At 36.2% G+C, this 22,129-nt stretch overlaps 1 protein-coding gene across 2 annotated transcripts in view; it reads left to right on the plus strand.

The window, feature by feature from the left end:
* The window catches only part of LOC138713039 (uncharacterized), a 55,075-nt gene extending 37,565 nt beyond the window's left edge, over positions 1 to 17,510 (plus strand). For both annotated transcript variants that reach the window (XM_069844749.1, XM_069844750.1), the window contains exons 4-5: positions 8,007 to 8,178; positions 14,829 to 17,510. In XM_069844749.1, the coding sequence (XP_069700850.1) occupies positions 8,007 to 8,178; positions 14,829 to 15,027 (371 nt within the window). In that variant the 3' untranslated portion in view covers positions 15,028 to 17,510. The remainder of the gene's footprint in view (positions 1 to 8,006; positions 8,179 to 14,828) is intronic.
* The last annotated feature ends 4,619 nt before the right edge of the window (positions 17,511 to 22,129 follow it).

Raw genomic sequence — 22,129 nt, forward strand, 5'->3', positions numbered from 1 at the left:
ATAAAATGATATCCCTGCATATATTACGATCCTAAAGAATCAGACATGTTTACTGGCATTACCTACCTCATTGAAACTTCGATATTCTTCCACACCACATGCGGAACTGATGTCTGATTCACATTGGTTTGGATTGATTTCAATACTAATTTAGAAACATGTTAATCGAATTATCCTTGCACCAAAAATAGATATTTCCTGGACCAAATGATCGTATTTTAACCCATATTATCCCGGTGATGCGTTTTCGCAACATTTTACTTCTTTGCTATTAAACGTGTGTGAATCATGGTTTTTAGTATTTGTTAAGTTTATGGCACTTATTATCTATTATACTGATGTTGGTAAACCTAGTTTATTGAAAACATTTGATAACTGACTCATTGATGGCGCAATACTTGAGAAGAAAAGAAGTGATAATTACAAATGTTGAAATGTCTGCAGTCTGTCATAAAGGAATGTAATTTTTGTTTATTTTTATAATTTTATTATACCTATTCTTGTATGTATTACAATCTAAAGACTCTTAGGATACTTCTTGTAAAAGTAGCTGGACAATGCATGAAACGTTACTTCTGTAATGTATGCCTGAATGTTGGTGTTGCGTTTTTGCAACACCGGGCACATGGAATATCAAAACTGTCTTTCTGAGATTAGTGAAATAATTATATATATATTTACTTATGGAATTCGAGTTTTCGCATAAAATAGTTATTCTATTCATGATTTATATTCAAGGGGCCTAAGTGTACATGAAATATGGACCATCATGGAAGAGAACGTCAAAATTCAGGCAGATTCTATAGATGTTTTCATATCTCCACCGGAAGCTAGAAGTGATATCGATGAAGATAGTGCTGATGAGGACTTCGATGGAAACAGAAATAATCTAAATTGTCATCAACTGGAGGCTGAAGGGATAGTGGTCCTCAGTACATGGAAGAAGATACAATAATATAAAATCAGGCACAGAATGAATAGATGCCAGAAGGTGCAGAAATACGTGAAATATCAGAGCCTGTCGGGAGATAAAGGGACTACTGTAAGAAAATGGAAAAAGAGTAATTTACCAAGTTACTGTTAACTGAAAAGAAAAGTAAATGAGGAAATTGAAAATTGTGAGTCGAATCGCAACATGAAAAGAAGTTATTGCCAATTGATATTTTTCAATTATTTTTCCATGAAAATATTGTACTTGATATTGTAAACTAAAGTGTTGCATATGCGGTGCAGAAAGGCAGGGATAAATTTAGTTTTTCCCCTAATGATTACAAAAAAAAACCTTGGAATTCTTCTTGTAAGTGGATATACTAAAGTCCTGCACCGTCGAATATACTGGGAAGAGAGCAGTGACACAAGAAATGAATCAATAGTCAGAGCTATGAGATGCAATAGATTTGATGAAATAATGAGAAACCTTCATCTAAATGGCAGCACACAACTTGACAACAGCGATAGGTTGTCTAAGGTGAGGCTCTTTCTGGTGGTGGTCTTTCTTTTTGCGGGGGTTAGATGTCGGTGTGCAAAACACATCGCTTCTTTATATAGTCAGTCATATGGAAGACATGGATCTTCTGTCATTTCGTAGAAGTATCGCAATGGCTATCAGAGACAATATGGAACACCGAAGTCAAGACCTAGTCTAACTGTGACTCCTGTCAGCAGCAGAGTAGCACCAAGTGTTCGATTTGATGAAAGGGGCCATATTATAATCACTCAGCAAAAGAGAACAAGGTGTGCTGTTTGTAAATCTCAGACAACTAAACGATGTCTAAAATGTGACGTTGCTTTGTATGATAAATGCTTCCAAGATTTCATTTTCAGGAATAATGTTTCTAACGATGTAAATAATATAAACTTTTCAAGGTGTTGCTTGCAAAGAATTTAATTTTCATAAATAATGTCTCTAATGATGCAAAATGTTAATTTTTCATGTTACATTCAATGTTAAATATTTCCAAGAAATTTTTTTAAAAAATAATGAGATAAAATTAAAACTTTTCATCTTGTTGCTTCCAGTGTTAAATATTTTCAAGAATTTAATTTTCAGAAATAATGTCTCAGATCATGTAAAATACATTCTGTGCATGGTAATAAAATAGGTTAGGTCAAAATATGTCGTCTTATTTAATTATTAAGTCATTATATTAAAAACAAAATGTGAGTAATAATTGCTACCCTATGTGCCCGGTGATGCGTTTTCGCAACACATCATATCTCAGGAACTAGAAATGCGATATCAAAAATTTCTGAAAATTCTACTTTCATTAATGCTAATGCACTTAGGAATTCAATTTTATTAAATTTGAAAACAAAAAATTATTCTGGGCATATATGGGTTAATTATTATGTACTGATACTTCATAAGCACGTAACTTGTATGCTTTTGTATCAGCTCCGTCCATTGTTGGCTCGGGAAGTCGTTATTGCAATGAATTTACAGTTCCTGGTCAAATGAATATGAGCAGTAAATAATATTGCTGTAGACATGCACTGTTAAACACATTAAAGCGTTTTTAGGAAGACTGAGAGTATTTTTTCAGTTAGAGGTACTCTTGAAGAGAGAAAAAAGTGCTAAAATGATTGTGTGTTGTTAACGTGTTTGGCATCATTTTGTGTTTAGGCCTATAGTAGGAACTGCCGCCAACTCTGTTTTCCACTATCGTTGAAGTTGCTTGTATTGCTAAAAATTAAATAGCAATTTGAAACTGATACGTTATTTTCATAACTGCATATATATTTTTTAATTTCATATCCGTTTTGAAACTTTTGGCATTATTTATGCTCAATTATTGTTAAATTAATTATAATTTTTTAAAATCTGACCTAAAAAATTAATACGGTAAGTTAAGAAATGGGTATAGCTAAGCACCTGACACCAACTAACGAGGGAATTGTTAAAGATCTCTTGACTGAAACTAATCTTCCCCAATGAGAATATAAAAAAGTCCAGTTTTGAAAACTTCAGTGAATAATATAAACCATAAGTTACGTGATGTGATGACTTGCAACCCAACCACAAGAGTAAATATGGAACAAAAAAGAAGCTATCCTCTCATGGTGAACGGTTTTTGAGAAAAATAGTATTAGAAGATACGACATCAGCAACCACGATCAGAATGGTCTCCATGTCTGCCTGGCTCGGGCTGCATAAGTTTTAAACTAAGGCGTTGTACCAGGCTGAAGAAGCAAGGGTTGCAATGGGTAAGAAGTATAAGCATTTCGCCGTGAGAGATTGGAGATCAGCAGGTCTACGTTTCTCGAATAAATTCTCCTTAATTAAAAATTAATATTGCTAATTTTAAAACCTGTATGCAGTAATCCTTTATTTAGGGGAGGGGGAGGAAGTGTGTTTCAGTGACGAAAGCATTCTCCAAATTTTAAGCGAACAAGATACAATTTGTTAGAAGAACATCAAGCATCCAGATTCAGCAACGATTTGGTCTGTGATTAGTGGCAAGGGTTTGGGAAATGTTTGGCATGTTGTTAGCGGCAGAATGGGACAAGATAATGCATCAGAGTTCCGCAGACTTTCTTGATTCCACTACTCTGGAATTGGTTTAACAAAAATGAAAAACCACTTTTTATGCAAGATGGTGCACCCTGTCACATGGCAAAGTTTCTCAAAAGTTTTTTGAAGAACCTTACACCTCCATTGGCTTGGCTGCATAGAAGTACGTAATACTGTACCAAAACCAGCACGACTACTGTAGGTTGGAAATCCGGGCAGAAGTGGCCACTAAATCAACATTCGGTGACAGCAGTGTGGAACCACAGTCTAGCATCACGAAGTTCAATACGTAGTAAATATGCATCCATAGATAGTTGCTAACCACTAGGATCGCTACTATCGCCTCATTACAGACAATGCGAAATAGTACCGGCACAGTCTACTGTTCCTAGCACCCTCACAACTCAAGCTTCGTTAGACTGTGGTAGAACTATGAAGGGGAAAGAGCAGACGATCTGTGCAGCAGTGATAGTTTTAAGTGATCTTACAATTCCTAGTATTAAATGAATGGGTTGTCACTTCATTGAATTTTCTGATAGACTGTTTTGCGGAGAACGATAACAGAGACGATCAAGCGGCTCTATTGGCTTATAAACCAAACAGGAAGCGCAAGAGGACTGAAAGTAGGCCTTTTGTCGGTTTGTCTTACGCTTCATGCTGTGAATCAGAATGGTATGGGCATTGCCTCGTGGCCCCAGTGATCAGACGTCATAACTTCACGTGACTTTCCTCTCCTTCCACCTCGATCTAGTAATATCAACTCAAGTGTACGTAGTCGCGGGATTTCAGTAACCTTATGCACCACTGCAAAGAAAACACATGAAGAAGAATGGAACGTGAGAGAATGTACGGCTTAAAGTGTGGCATACTCCCTCCTTATTTCTTTCAAAATGAACTGCTTCACATACCGTAAAGTGGGGTAAAGTTGCCATAAACATTCAAACCATGTGTTTTGTGGTCAGATTTACCTCACTTTAAGTAAATGTTCAGCGTTTAACTTAATTACGATACTAATTTACATGCACTTGCTGCTAATATTAAATGACGTAGATGCAAATGAATTTGATTGATAAAGAAATTTTAATTTTGCACTTGTATGTACAGCCTTAGACACAAAAAATGATCGCTCTCCTGCAGCGTGAATTTGTGTAACTCCACTTCGGATAGAGCCTGGTTCACACGACTAGGGAAAGGATGTTTATTTTGCACCTAATTGACTCCTTGGATATACAGTATCTTCATTATAGGTTATTCATAACATTTGACCTATAAACAGACAGAAAAGGCAACAAACAAGCAAAACAAAGGATAAAAAGAACGGAGTCGTGCATAAGAAATTCCTTCACGTGTAAAGCTACGTTTTCACGGAATCAACCGAAGAGAACTCAGCGTATGACAGCCGGTCTGAGACTGTAATGTGACGTAGCCAAGGTTTCATTTGCAGTCATTAACCAGCTCGTCTTTTATTTCATGGACGTTTATGGAAGTGCTATATTATTTTATGGATTTGCTTAGTCAATGTAGGCTATTTAAATTTTTAATGTTTTACTCTTTTAATGTTTTTCAGCCACCATTAAGTAAAAGTAAAATTTAAAGGCCCTCCTTAACTCAGATTGAGAATAAGAAGAGCAATATTCTAATGTCGTTTAAAATTAATATTCCGTAAGACAAAGACATGGAGTATGCCGTAAGAGATGAGACAGGCTTGCGCGACGTCACATTCTTAGTCATACCATGGCCAACACTGAACAAGTTTATATATAAATGCACGTTTAACATGAGTTTAATGTAGCGATTCTTTTTAGGCGATTGTCATGATGGCATGAGACTCCGATTCGCGCCGTAGTCTGTCTTTCTCGTTAGCCACGTGACGTCATACGGCGCATACATACATACATACATACATACATACATACATACATAGTTTTATACCGTGGATAGAAGTTGAAGAGGAGCGTGGGAGCGCGCACCGTTAATCAGTATGCGGGCCATAACGGGTCCCACGTCGAATTCCACGTTCTCATTCTCTGCAATGAAAAGGGATATCTGAAACGAGGAAATGGGTCAGTCGCACGTGTGGCATTGTTGGGAACAGCATAAGACGCTAGTTCCAAGAACTGACGTGACCGTGGCGTTACTTTGCTTCTTGTAATCAACGAGTTAGAAAGAGATTAATCGTTGAGTAAACTAGTACAACTTCTATAAAGCGGATTCGAATTGCACTTTTATTTTACAAAGACGAATTTGTTTTAAAAAAAGCGCTTTAAACAATTTTATTAGGTCCTACTTTTTCAAACGATCTGCACGTCTGTTAGTTCTGTATTCTTCGTCCGGTCCTAGATCATGTTATACTGTGGTCTAGGATTCTAGGGTCTGGTCACGCGCTACTTTCAGTACGTCATTGTCAGCTGGCAGTAGAATATGAAACTTGTTTCTCTAGAGGGCAACAGTGTGGACGTAGGCGGCGATAGAACTTCCAATCCGGCATTTACCTTTGTGACTTAGGGAAGCCATGAAAAACCCCATTCAGATTGCTTGGTCACGGGGTTTGACCCCGGAACCTCCCGAATGCAAGTCTAGTGCGTTACCATTGAGCCACTTCTCTCGGTGATGTGTTCATCCGCCTGCCAGGATGACTTGCTATTCATACAGAGTGTCTCTAAAGTAGATCGACAAACTTTGGATTCGGATAGATAGCCTTTTTAAAACGAACACTGTTTATTCGGAACAAATGGACTGCGATGCTTCGTTTCAGTGCATCAAGGATTTATGTCATCCGTTGGACGAGATTGAGGTACCGTAACCAGTTATTTGAAAAATAATTAACGAGTCTAAAATAACAAATTAATTATTAATGTTACAAATATTCATTTGACCCAAAAATACAAACGTAAATAAAACAAATATTAACACTTCCTGAAGTTTTAAATTAACTGTGAACCCTGTACACTGTAGCCCATTTGTTCCTTAACGAACAAAAAGTATTAAAAAAAAAAGTTATCGCCACTGCGTAGCTCAGTCGGCTAAGGCGCTTGCCTGCCGATTGGGCGCGAGATCGATTCCCGCTTGGGCTGATTACCTGGTTGGGCTTTTTCCGAGGTTTTCTCCAGGTAATCTATGGCGAATCCTCGGCCTCCTCTTGCAAATATCATCTCGCTATCACCAATTCCATCGACGCTAAATAACCTCGTAGTTGATACAGCGTCGTTAAATAACCAAGTAAAAAAATTGCCTATATAATCCCATAATTTGCCGGTCTAATTTAGAGAGATTGGTAGTAAGAATAAAGCGTAAGTACATTCTCAAGGTTTATACTTATGAGTATGAGCACTTACTGTGATTATATACTCGTAACCACTAGAACATACTCATATTCGTAAGAATAAAGACATTCTACAACGCGAATATATACTCATCTCTACAGCCTTCTTGATCGTTTAAACGTTAGTATGTACTCGTGTTACCTATCCTCTTTGACCACATTGCACCGTGATGCTCAGTTTTTTTTATAGACTTTCACATGCTGACCGCATGCTGTAGTGGTTTGTGTTTTGCTTTTTGTAAATTTTGATAATGGATAAATAAATATCTAAATAAATAAAATAAATAAATAATTACATAAATTGAATAATAAAATTAATTAATTAAATAAATAATTAATTAGGCCTAAATAAATTAAATAAATAAGTAAATAAATATGAATGAATAAATAAATAAACATGAACGAGAGAGTGAATCAAATAAGTGACTTTAATAAAACCGGAAACAAGAAAATAGTACCGGGAAATCGTCATTACGGGATGTTGGATTTCTAGAATTCCAGTTATGCTAATTCTATTTTTTATTATGGAGAGTTATATATATATATATATATATATATATATATATATATAATTTAAAGTTACGAGTAATTGCATTTTGCAATTCAAATTTTACAAAATAAACTGTATTTGTTAATTATATTTAACAATACAAACTAACCTCATAATTTGATAGCCTTCATATTTTTATAGGTTATGTTTTTTTATGAATAACAAATGTGTTTTAACCTTTTTCACATTCACTTTTGTGAAGCGTTAAAGGCTTCGGAAGTTCACGTTCTTCTCTATATTTTTCCATGAGGCACTACATCGTTCATAAATTCTGCCATGTTTTTTTATTTAACTTTAAACTGAACACAAATCAACAAATATTCAGAATTGAGTCTGCTACAAACCATACTCAGAATAACATGAGAACGAACTTATAAATATGAGAATATACTAGCTTTTTTCTTATCAAGCATGAGTATATATTCTGTACAAGATGGACGCTTGAGTATATTCTAATATGCTTCCATGTTATGAGTATTTGTAATCAAAAATGAGTAGGTACTCAAATGTTTTTATTCTTACTAACAAGAGTATATACTAAAAAAAGTCTAGTATATACTATATACTCATGTTTATTCTTACCACGGATTATATTCGTAACATGATATGCAATTTCCCTGCAGGTCGCAAGTACAGCCCGCGCGACTCGTGCGGCGGCACGCCGGCCCGCCTGTGCAAGACGCGCTACAACACGACGGCGCCCATGTACGGCGTGTCGCTCACGTCGGGGCAGCCGGTCACCATCGTGCAGAAGTTCCCCGACCTGCTGCAGCAGGTGGTCTTCGAAGTCTGCGAGTGAGTATGGTGGGATTTACGTAAGATTAGAAGCTAATATGGCCTTCTTTTCAATGTTGCCAACTGTTATCAGGTATCACCAAAGCAGGTAAAATCACGTTGCTATCTATTGAAATAATAATAATAATGATAATAATAATAATAATAATAATAATAGTAGTAATAATCAGCGATGTATGCAATGGCGGGGGAAAGAGACTAGTCACTCTACCTCATTATACAGGGTGATTCAGACCACCTGTAACAGTCATTTATTTCGGAAACTAGTGTAGGAAAATTTTCGAGACAAAAATATTCATAACTAAACTACATGTGAACTTTCACTAGAACTTGATTTCATCAATCACATGATGAAAGAGTGATGGAACGGAGAAAAATTCTCTGCGGCGCCGGGATTTGAACCCGGGTTTTCAGCTCTACGTGCTGATGCTTTATCCATTAAGCCACGCCGGATACAATCCCGACGCCGTTAGAATCGTCTCAGATTAAGCTCCATCTCTTGGGTTCCCTCTAGTGGCCGCCCTCTGCACTACGTCATAGATGTCTATGAACGCAGGACCGAAGTCCATACATGTGTTGAGGTGCACTCAGATGAGTGACTGATTGGCCGGGATCCGACGGTATGGGCGCCGTCTTAAATCACAAAGTGATTTATTACGCATATCATATATATTTTGATGTACCGAAGTACATATGATATTTCCATGCAGATATTCTGCGTCATCACATGATGAAAGAGTGATGGAACGGAGAAAAATTCTCTGCGGCGCCGGGATTTGAACCCGGGTTTTCAGCTCTACGTGCTGATGCTTTATCCATTAAGCCACGCCGGATACAATCCCGACGCCGTTTAGAATCGTCTCAGATTAAGCTCCATATGTACTTCGGTACATCAAAATATATATGATATGCGTAATAAATCACTTTGTGATTTAAGACGGCGCCCATACCGTCGGATCCCGGCCAATCAGTCACTCATCTGAGTGTACCTCAACACATGTATGGACTTCGGTCCTGCGTTCATAGACATCTATGACGTAGTGCAGAGGGCGGCCACTAGAGGGAACCCAAGAGATGGAGCTTAATCTGAGACGATTCTAAACGGTGTCGGGATTGTATCCGGCGTGGCTTAATGGATAAAGCATCAGCACGTAGAGCTGAAAACCCGGGTTCAAATCCCGGCGCCGCAGAGAATTTTTCTCCGTTCCATCACTCTTTCATCATGTGATGACGCAGAATATCTGCATGGAAATATCATATGTACTTCGGTACATCAAAAATATATATATAAAAAATAATATATATTCATCAATCAGCTCTAATAGGAAGTAGGGTCAGTCGAGTATCACTTTAAAATTTCAAATGGGAGTTGGGTCAAACAAGGTACCATTTGATAGAGCTCTTCAAAACAACTTTCATAGGAAACGTTTTTATTAATTGCTACTCTGCCAGTCACTTGACCACGCCGAAGTGTTAGGAGTCACTGACAGTGTTAGAAGAAGTGTACAGGTGTGTGCTGCTCAGAACGGTAGATAGTTTGAAAATGTATAAAAAATTAATGGAATTGCCCAGCCTTTCAGTAATATGTCAACATTAATTGTTTTGTTTACATATTCGTCTTGTAACATTTCTCAATAGCTATTGATAACACTGTCTTTTTGTAAGTTTTCTCATTGAAAGACTAGAAATTGATAAAAACGTTTCCTATGAAAGTTGTTTGTTTTGAAGAGCTCTATCAAATGGTACCATATTTGACCCGACTCCCATTTGAAATTTTAAAGTCATACGCCACTGACTCTACTTCCTGTTAGGGCTGATTGATGAAATCAAGTCAAGTGAAAGTTCACATGTGCTTTAGTTATAAATATTTTTGTCTCGAAAATTTTAATGCACTAGTTACCGAAATAAATTACTATTACGGGTGATCTGAATCACCCTGTATACTGGTTTAGTTGCCGCCTCATGGGTTCCTTATTGGTGTCACTTATTAGATTTTTTTTTGTTGCCTGTGTGTCTTAACATTTCAAAATATCTGTCAGATATGTTAATGTATAGAAAATAATTGACTTGTACCAAATTTATAAAAATGAATAAGTTGATTTTAAAAAGGTAAGTGCTAACTTTTTATGTAACACTAAGTTATTTTCACAATACTTCTCTCGCTAAGTAGAGTCCACTGGCACAAGAAATACACGAAAGTCTACTCAAATTATAAAATCCCATTTCGAAGTTGATTAAAACACTGCCGCATCCTTGCAACCAAACCAGTAGCTACTGTCCATGACTATGAAAGCAATTATCTGTCTGATTTCACAAACCTATGCTGTGTTTCTTGAAACCTAATCCTTTGTCTCCATTGTGTTCTGAGCAACAGATTTCCCCAATCTCCTCGTCTGCACCAATTTGTTGATCCCGTGATATATCTTGATCAGCGGCGCAGACGAACATCAGGGTGCAGTCTTGACAACCTTCATGTAACGGAAGAAGTGAAGAATTTCTGGGTTCTCTGTCATTGTCTCTCTCAACTCAGTTCTCTGTGCAGCTAAGGTACCAGGTTGCTGTAGGGCGCGAACTTGGCCGGGATGTTGTGGTACCGCGTATAGTAGCTTCCTTAGTGATGCAAAGATATGTACAATGTTGCTGTGGAGAGTTCAACTAGCACATTCTGATAACCGCCAAGGATGCTGGGCATAGCAATCAACTCCAACTTCACTATCCGTGCCCCTATGAAGGTAGGCAGGAGGAGCTTCTGGAGTCCGAAGGCGCCGCGCCGACCTGGATGGCTCAAGCGGTAGGGGCACGGCATGTCTCTATCGCTTGGGCCGAAAGGTTGTGGGTTCGAGTCCCACCTCGGGCATGGGTGTTGTGTACGTACTAGTTTAAGAAAAGTGGGGAAAAAAAGGCGAGGAAGCCAAATCCAAACCCTGTCAGGAACGAACTCTTTCGGCAGGTTTAAACTATGAAAAAGCAGCATACGAAGTTTCTTCTACGCCGCAAGGTCACCTCAACTTCGTAGTCGCACAAATGCTTCAGTAGGCTAGGCTGCTACTTTTTGCAGGTAAGATTCTTTCCAACATTATGCAAAAGATCGTTACTTCTATTTATCGTCATTCACTTCGTTGAGTAGTATCTTTATTGTTTGAAATTTCGTATGAATCAGGAGAGATCACGCTATCTCTCATAAATTGCATCATCGTATCCCTTGCACACTTCGTTGCTATGCCAACAATTTTATTTTAATGTAGACGTAGTTTTCAATAAACTTGCAGTGCTAAGCATAGGTCTACTCCAATTCCAATTGGAATCGGCCAGAAATTAATACATACTTGTTACTAAGGACTGTTCTTAGTTCTTGTCATACTGCAACGTGCAAATCTGTATCATTTTGGTGAAAAGTGTCTTCGGTCTTATTGTACTTGCCATTGTTTATAGTCTATGGTTAATATGAACAATACTGTCAGTCTTTCAAAGTTCTTGTTGACAGTGACACCACAGTATGGAAACTTTGTGTTAATAGTGATATGAGTGACTCATTAGATATCAAAACGCAATAAAAACATTGGTAAACTCACCTGAAGCATTACAGGAACATTTCAGAGGTAATATTCAAAATGGCGCCCATTCGCTTGTACACATGCTTGACACGTCCTTGCGAGGATCCCTGGGTCGTTTCTGATTCCCTAGCTGCCTGGAAAATATGCAACTGTTCTTTAAATGTTCTAAGAACAGTCCAATGCGATGTCCCAACTTCTCGAGCAATATCGCGACTGTTGCATCCAGGGTTTTCTCCCACCAAATTTAAAATACCCTCCTCTTTGTGGATTATTTCGTTAGGGCATTGTCATCCACTGTTACGATAACCTGTAACAACACTGCCGGTATCACGGACCGCTGGCAGACTGCGATAAATTTCTCAGGATTTCAAATAATCCGCAGGATATCGCATGGGAACTAATCGTGTTTTGCCGCACAGTAATATCATATCACGATATTCACCGTTTGAAAATAGTGGCTTTATCCGATGCAACAAGGAGACGAACTCAGGTTTGTCTGCTGAGTGAACAACCACCACTAATCACCCCCTGACGGTTACACTATTGCAACCTCCTCGAATTTTAAAATGTTTAAATTTTCCTTACCTTTACATTAAATTTACTCGATTGAAATATGCCAAAGGGAATAATAATTCTTTGTTAGATTCCCTATCAGCGTAGACATAAATCACGTTCCCACTCGCAATAGCTATCGAAACAGAGGGTGTTAAAGATTTTGAGAAAATGATTTTTTTCTGCGAAAACTATAAACTTTACACCAATATGATTCCAAACTTTGTATATGCAACAAGAATTATTCATCCTGATCATAATTTGTTTCCACCTTGTACAGGCATTATTTATTGTATTAGTTATTAATTTTTCAGTTACATTCAAATTTTAAATAGGATTCGTTAGTAACTTTCGTTTCATGAACGTTGGCAGCTTCTTCAAAAGCAGACGATGCTATCAACATAACAGAAAGTATAACTGCCAGTTGTAGTATTTGCCAGTACCTAAATTTTAAACAAAGTTGGCAAAAGAAAATTCAACCTGACAACTAGAATATCACAATCATCCACTAGCATATGCAGTAATGGGGGAGGAAGATGAAATGTTAGGTTTCATCTAAAGGTTGTAACGTTAGGGTATAAGCAGGAATGCAGAACAGGGCGCTAGTTGTGCTTTACATCACAGTCACAAGTTGGAATACGTCATTATGCATCTCTTTCTTTCAATCCACGCATCATGACAGAGTAGAGGGGATTTGCATTCAGTGTCTAGTGGTGGAATTGAGCGCAATGTCGTTCGGAAAATACCAGATTAAAGAGCAAGAGTAAAATGAATACTTCTGTATTAAAAACAATCACAAAGCGTGTATGAGTTCTGTGTTTGGTTCTAGTACATACAGTACCGGTACGTAATATGTGAGCAAATGAACTTCACTGAGCGACAATCGCTCTAAATTGACAGATGCACATCTGATTTCCCTCCTCAGGCTATAGGCCTGTACATCTTCAGAATAATCTAATACAACGAAATTGGTGAACAAAAAAAATATGCACAGATGTGGAGCACGTTATTGAAACTAAGTAAATTACAGAAATGATTTTTATTTCACATGAGAAATCAGAATTGTTTTATTTTTTTATTATGAGATCAATGTAGTCAATTTTACTTAAAATAGAAGACATGTACTTTTATACTTTTCAAAATCTTATATACAGGATAAATACCAATAGTACAAAGATAAGGTATTCAATCTGATCTTTTATAGCGATATGTTTTGAAAGGCAGTACTCAGGACGGTAAGTAATTTTATTCGTGACCGATGTTTTCGTAAGACAACAAGAATATGTTTTGTTTAAACATTTAGTATTATTATCAGTTCACTTCAACTAATTGGATTTAAAAGGGAAATTGTGCATTTAAGTATTTCCAAATGTCTTTTTGGTTTTTAGACATGTAATGCATTTAATCCAAATTTGTTAGTTAAATTTAAGTGTTGTAATTATTGTGGTCGGAAATACTTCCGTCATTTTGTTCATGAGCACCAGTCTGTTGTAATCCGCCATATGATAGAGAGATTCAAGGGCAGTGGACTGTGGAAATTCCACATCTCTCTCTCCCAGGTCTGCATCCCTGGTGTAAAGCAAGGAGAAGTGATGACGCCATCGCAATAATCTGGTTCCTCCATCATGTTGCGCTGTTCATAGTGAGGGACTAGTTTCTCTGCCTGTTATTTAAATATGAACAAATGAAAGTAGGTCTACAATATCATCATCATCATCATCCTTCATGCATTAGGAAATTGATTCCTGTAGCAGCTACTGAAATTGGTCTATCCATCTTTTGGCTGGTCTTCCAATATCTCTTCTTCCCCGAGGTTTATATTTCCAAAACTTGTATGGTATCCTGTCGTCCTGCATCCTTGAAATGTGAGACATCCATGTATTTCTATATTCTTCTATTTTGTTGTTTAATTCATATATCTCAAGTTCTTCTCTTATTTCTTTGTTTCTTTTATGTTCTATTTTCCTGTAACCTGCTACGCTTCTAAAAAATTTCATCTCATTTGTTTGTAATCTAGAGGCATCTCCCTTTTTCATAATCCATGTTTCGCTTCCATATAGTAAACTGGGCATTGACATCACCTTATAAAATTTTAACACTGTATCTACAATATAATTATTAAAACAGTCATTTTCGGACAGTTGAAAGATTTCCTGAACCAGCTCGCTTTGCTATATTTAATTAATTCTTCTACTTCTTTAAATACGTAACAATATTGGTAATATAACATGTTTTTCATAAATCTTGCATGGTACTGACAATTTTCAAAGTATTAAATTTTGAATGTAGGATGTACAATAAGGCGATGTTTTAAAATAGCGTTACATGTTGCCGTCATACAAACGTAATATTTTAATGTGAACATATTATGGTGTGTAAGGGATAGGCCTAACCGAATTAGTTTTGTTCACATTCAATCTCGTTGACTTCAGCACTGATTCTGATATTTTACACAGGCTTTGCAGTGCTGCTCAGGTTCTTGTGCACTAAATTATGACTAGAGAAAATACCGGGAAATAAATAGTTGGATTGTGCACATTACAGGTCCAGCGAATGTGACGTGGTGAGAGGCGAGTGCACGCAGACGTACGTGCCATACCTGTTCCTGGTGATCCCCCTGGGACCCGTGACGCTCACGGGGCAGGACTACGTGCTGGTGGAGAGCGGGTGCGTGTGCAAGCCCAAATATGCGGCCCCGAGCAGCTCCGAGCCCAGCGCAATCTCTGCGATCCCGCAGCTGTAACGCTGGGGTGATGCGTCTTCGAAATGTCTTTGCCTTCTCCGCTCCGAACGTGCAGTAGGCTGGCTCAGTGGCACAACAGGGGGAGGGAGGGGGAGGGGGGTGTAATTTTCGTGACAACAATCCTTATCATAATTGTGGTGGAGGATTAACTACGCTATACTGTATATATAAATTCCTGATGTGACAGCCCATGAAGGGCCATCTAACCTCACGTCCACACGTCTCAGCAGAGGCTTTGCTGCTGTCATCACGATGCTGTGTGGTAGGGTTGCCAGCTGGGCTCTCCTATATTTGCCCCTAATTTTTAACACTCTCCCAGCTCCTGTATTCTTTTCTTAGAACATTTTTCTCCCTTATTTTTGCACAATGTAAAAATTGTTATTCTGAACATTTGGTTTTGCCGTGAATGATGATTTATATGATGAATTGTGGTGTTCAAGAGATGCATTAAAATGCGCAGTGTTTGTAGAAAGTAATGCTTGCCGGAAATGAGTTTTAGTGCTCACCTGTTTAAAATCAAACAATGTTAATATTATAAATTTGGAAAAACTGACTAGTTTTGTTGTAAGCATGCCAAGTAGTAATGCTCATGCAAAGAGGATGTTTCATCTCATGAACAATAATTTTATTGGACAGATGTTCGATGAGCACGACACATTTAACCAATCGACTTCAACTATTACGCGAGGCAAAATCTGTTTCAAAATACTCTTAATTCAAGTCTAGCTGCCGAAGTGTAGAATAAAGTTGTTTTTTAGTAACTGAACCAAATGTCTATTTTTCTATGTGAAATTTTGTCAATTCCTTAGTCTCCCGTATTTTCTTCAAAAAAAGTTGGCAACCCTACTGTGTGGGCATTGGTCCCATAAAGCGAGTCCTTAGGCCATGACGCGGGGCTGCTGTACTGTCAACTAGTTTAAAACTGTTTCCATTCGTCACAATAACAAATAGTCCAAAAACCAATGCGCTACCACATCAAAACTTTTAACAGAGGCTGAAAATGCAATTAGAGCAAAATTTGAGTAGTTATGAAAGGAGGGATATATGATGGAGGAAGAATACATGTCAAGTCTGATTCGTATGCAGTGGAGAGGCAAAAGTACTGACGACCTTACCTCACTATCTTCTGGCTTAGTTGCCTCATGAGTGGTACCTTACTTATGTCACTTTTATGAGGTTCTAACCTGTGTTCGAACTGACTAAAAACATACCTACAAGAAAGAAAGTTAATTACCTACCATGAAGATGATTTGAAATACCTAAGTATTTTTTTAAACTATGTTTAATGTTAATTTTTATAAAGTTCATTGTAAACAATTAGAAAAAATATTTGAAACATTACGTTGAAACACTTATTTCACACTTCTGATAATAGTAATTGTGACTGTAACGTTTAATCAGTAATGAATTACAAAATGTCCAACTCCAGGAAGGAAGTGCAGAGTGCATGATGGTATGCTCTTACCATTATCTTCCCCTTTTTCTTTTGAAAAAAAAATATACAGTATGAAAGTCTACAATTTGGAATTTCTCGTTAGAGATTTTTCCTTCTCCACTCTGTCCTAGAAATTCCAAATTGCAGACTTTGATACACCTCCACAAACGCTATTGTTTTGTCTTCTGACTTTGCTTTGCAAAAGTATAGTACAGTATGATCTTGGAATCAATAACGAACCTCTTCACAGCAATAGCTTAATATTAATAATGTTCGATCGATTAATAAGAAACAGAACTTTTTCAATGAATTTAAATACTATTATAGTCACAATCATGCCATGCTATGAAAGAAAAATTTCACAACCTCGAGCGGGAATCGAACCTGCGACTTCCTTACATTTGTAAAACTTTTTCACTGTAAAATAAATCAATTATATTAGCAGTAAACAAATACACACCAAACACAAAACGGCATATTGAGCTCTCGACTTCCACAATGTTAGAAATCATTATTGCGTTGTTTTGAACCAACAGCATTCGTTTCATGTAATTGTCGCATTAGTTCCAATTTTATTTTTGTTATTATACAGTATTAAATTGACCTTGAAATTTTTTCATCTCGTTAAAAAATAAATTAGGCTATAAATTTGAAATGTTTGTTACAAAGAAGGGTGAAAACTATACCATATACCTCTCTAATATTTTAGGAAGGTAAAACTATGCTATACATCCCTCTGAAACTTTTATGGGGATGAATCTTACCTCTTATCCCCACCCCCGTTGTTGCGCCACTGAGACACGCACATGCAGGCGATTGCATGAATGTGGCAGATTTGTACTGTTAGTAATATATTTATAAAAAAAAAATGTATTTATTGAAACGAAACTTTGAATATAAATGCCATTTTGTATTGAAACTTACTATATAGTGTGACTGTTGCAGCATGTGAAGAGGATATTACATAGGCCTATTTAAAATGATATTTATTCCATTCTGTAACTTATTCAGTGTAATAATAAATACGAGACGAAGATTTGTAAGAGATTGTGCATGTGCGTTATTGTGAAGGATCCCACACTGGGTACTCGTGCAAGGAGTCCGTGTGAATTGGCAAGCCTAGAGATGCTATTTTCTGTGTGACTGAAATGCAACTCCGAGTCTGTGGAGGCGAAGGAAGAGAATGGATAAGTAAATGCGCATCAAGATGGATGCATTTCGACAGTCCGAGTCCTACACATTACATAGAGTGAACTGTAAGTAATGTAATTAATTTTAGGAGGTTATTCTTTGAGACATTTCAAACAAAGTTTAATACAGTTTTTCTCGTTTTTGCTTCCTTTTCGAGATAAAAATTGTTTTATATTAAATATTTCATAGCATGTTTTGGGAAAGCCATTGATTGAACTCCAAATATGCTCAGTCAATTTAAGAGAGCAGAATTTATGACAATAAATTATTGACAAAAAATGTTAGTTGTAACCTCCAAATATGCAGAAATTTGATCCGAACAAATGTAACAGTGTAAAATTCCATTGCAGAATGAAAAGTTACATTTCTCTGAATCAAATTTCTCCACATTTACAGGACAAAACTAAAATTCTTTCAATCTATTTATCATCATAATACACTGCTTTCTTAAATTGACTGAGCATATTGGGAATTAAATGAATGGCTTTCCCGAAACACGCTATGAAATGTTTCATATAAAACAATTTTTATGTCGAAAATGAAACAAAAACGAGCAAAATTATATTAAACTTTTTGTTCGAAATATCTCAAAGAATAACCCCTGAAATTAATGCCATTACTTACGGTTCAGCTGCGTTGGCATGAATAAATAGGTAGAATACTTCTAATGTGAAAACCTGAACTTCAGTTCATTAATTCCAGCAATGTGACCTTTACTTCACAACAACTCTACAGAAATTGTATCTATGAACACTTAAAGTGTTATTTGAAATAAAATTCTAAGTTCACATTGCACATTTTTTTTGCGGGTAACTTTCTCAGATCATAAATATCCAACACATCTGTGAAGGAATTACATTTTTCATTTCTGTTATACATTTTTCTCTGCTTTATTTATTGCGTTGGCTTGATAAGAATTCGATATGCAATTATTTGAATTTTTAGGCTTTCACGGTGACTGGTCAGGATTAGAATTTTGGATGGAATGCCAAAATCCTAATTCTCGACGATGTGAAATTTGTCCCCCCCCCCCCTTCATATTTGATCACATTTTAAAATTAAAAGCTTAAATTTTCTACCGTTTTATTTAATTACAATTCAAATACAGTAATGATTTTCGTGTTCATGCATAATTTTATGTCACATGTGCCACCGTTAAGATATTGGGAAGTTCTCAGAGTTGTTTTTCTAAGTACCTCAGAGTACGAGAGATTGAGAAGTGTTTTGTTATAAAGGCCAACTTCAGTTTAAGTCTTAAAATGTAAGTATTACAGTTCATTAAACATGGATGAGAGTGTGGTTGGAGTGATACAAACAGTGAGGGAAGTGAGGCGTATGGGATACCGCCAGTGGTTTCTATAGCCAAAAAACAGACCGTTAGTGAAAAATGACGTACCATCGCTGAAAAAAATGTGATCTGTAAAAATTTGTTTGTGCGAGATCGTGCATATTTGCTTGGTTTCAGCACAAAACCAATCCACGGTAAGTCTAAAATTCCACATTCATTATTCCCAACCTATACACATAACAATTTCCCTCTTCTTACGGCTTAAGTGACATATTGATTTTACTGCTTTAGGCTTTCAACATATTATTTTTAGAGACATTCAAATATAATAATAATTATAAATTGGAAACTTACCACTGCAATTTCACTTAAATTGCACTGTTAATTATTGTTTTTAAATATTTGCAAAAATTAAGTACATAAACTCTACAACTCCACTAAAGTTACTGCATTCGTGATGCATGTAACATTAAGGAAGCCGTTTGTTTTAAGTTCGCATTTATAGACTGGGGGGGGGGAAGACAGACGTATATCACGGCCTGCTGGAGTATAGTAAACACAGAAAACATTTTAAAGCAACAATGTTGAAGATAGATATTTTTGTTTTGTAAATTTGCCGTCATTGAACAGAAACCAAGATGGAGATTTCATTGCAACTAATTAGAAATTCCTCTTTCAGGTATGTAATAAACGATCTTCGCACAAAATAATGTACGATACACGAGCGGTATGTTTTCTTTCAATTCTCGGAAATTAAAAAAGCTCAACTACGTTTCGCTTTTTCAAACTTTTCCTCGAACATGAAAACTTCAACATACCGCTCTTGTAACGCATATTACTATTATACATTCCTTCACAACAAAGAGTACTATCTGTTAACTTCGTAGATCTAAACCACAGCCATGGATAAATATATAATATTATATATTTATCCATGCCACAGCCTTCTGTAACTGTATTCAACGTGTATTTAGACACGTCAGCGCGTCTGGCCGCGAAACCAGGTGGCCCGGGTTCGAATCTCTGTCGGGGCAAGTTATCTGCTTGAGGTTTTTCCCGGGGTTTTCCCTCAACCCAATAGAGCAAATGCTGGGTAACTTTCAGTGTTGGACCCCGGACTCATTTCACCGGCATTATCACCTTCATATCATTCAGACGCTAAATAACCTAGATGTTGATACAGCGTCGTAAAATAACTCAATAAAATAAATCTAATAGTAAACCATATTTTTTAACACATTAAAAAATTCTAAAAAATTTATTTTGTCCAAAGAACTATCTGATTCGTCATGATTCCGTGGAGGGAGCTCCTGGTTAGCTAGAAGACAAATAGCGTCAATGATTCGCATTAATACAACTCTATTTTTCTTTACCCCTTCGTTGTATTTATTGGTATCAGTTCTTCGTTGATCATCAAGTAAAGTATCAATTCACTTGAATAATTTCAAGGGAAAAATTGTTCCAGGGCCCTATTTCATAAAGGTAATAATTTAATACCATTACTAAAATGGTAATAGCATTAAGTAATATTATTACTGTTCTGTTTCATAAAAGTAATAGTTAATAATATTATTTATTACTGTAAACGCTCATAATATTACTAAAATAAATAATAAAAGTACTAAAGTGTTTCATAAAGCAGCAAAGATAATTAAATTTATTAATAATATGAACGTTTGTTCCATGACTGTATTTTAAGTAATAGTTTAATAATTTGTAAAAATTAAATGCCAATGTAGGGTTAGATTTTGGAGATAAAACCGTGAAAACGTTTGAAATAGATAATTCTGACTCAAATAGTGATGAAGAGGGAGTGTTTGTCAGATGTCCAAGAAATTTTAGACAACGAATATCCTACAACCATGCAAGAAAGTTACGAATATAAAGAATAATGAAAGGTTTCGCTTAAATTTTGAAACATTTGGATATGTCCTTCAAAGAATTGATAACTTGTTAGAACATCCCACAGAAAGGAATAAATCGTTAACTTCTCAGAAACAGCTACAAATTGCTCTGCATTGGTTGGGTAGTGGTGGACAATATCATTGTGTATCAGACATGCATGGAATTAAATTAAAACAGACTAAAATACAATTGCAGACAAAAAAAATATTACGTACTTAACACAGTTCTGGTTCTCATGTTTGGCCATGTTGCGTTACGTACATAAATATAATCTTTATCACTCGTTACCAAGCCAATTGATACAGCAAAATTCCGCAATTCCATCCAAGCTTCTTTCTTAGAGTTTTTTTTTGTTACTGTTGGTGAAAACCCTCAAATAGTTGACCTTTCAATTCGTGAACTTTTCGCAAAAAAAAAAAAAAAAACTCTGTTTCTTCAAGTTATTTTCCCCATTTTAAAAAGCATCAGAGACAAAATGAATGACTGACCAAGTCCCTCTCCATTCTTACAAATTGTCATAGACGCCAATGTAGATGGACCATACTGAAATTGAAAGCTATCTTATCTAATTGAAAAAGAGGAACAATTAGAAAGGGTCAAACCTAAATTAAATTATAGTATAGAACTGTTAGAAAGTAATTACTATATATTTTTCATTTTTTTAAATGTTATTTGAATGAATGAACTTAACGTTTTCCCCCTCCTTTCTTGTCATTTTTAAAATTATAATAATTGTTCAGAAATATATGTCTATGGGACATTTACATCACAAAATACAGTAATATTAACTTTTGCTGTACCTATTGAAATGTTTTTTCAATGTATACTTGGGACAACCTGAATCTATATAGGTACTCTTGACTAATTAACATTGTGAAGATCTTGGTGAGCCAAGATCTTGTGCAGACATATATCAACAAGTGGATGTATTACAAAACATATGGACTACTTTAACCATCCCTATTGATAAACTAAAATTTACTTACGAGATTTATAGGTACCGTATCTACAATTCCACATCACAATCTCTAATAATTAGAACATATTTGTATTTTGTATAGTCAGGTAAATTCTTGAAAATACTACTTACAACATAATCAGCAATAAAAGCCCATTAAGACAATTTCAATATTTTTATTAATTTCGTCATAACATTAATCTTCTACAACATCCACACATTCAAACTCAAATACGATATTTTCTAGGAACGACTTCACCGCATTTGCATTTGTACAAGCATTTGTATTTATTTACTCTTGCACCAATAATTTTTTAAGCTTTTT

This window comes from Periplaneta americana, chromosome 14, assembly GCF_040183065.1.
Source record: "Periplaneta americana isolate PAMFEO1 chromosome 14, P.americana_PAMFEO1_priV1, whole genome shotgun sequence".
NCBI lineage: Eukaryota > Metazoa > Arthropoda > Insecta > Blattodea > Blattidae > Periplaneta > Periplaneta americana.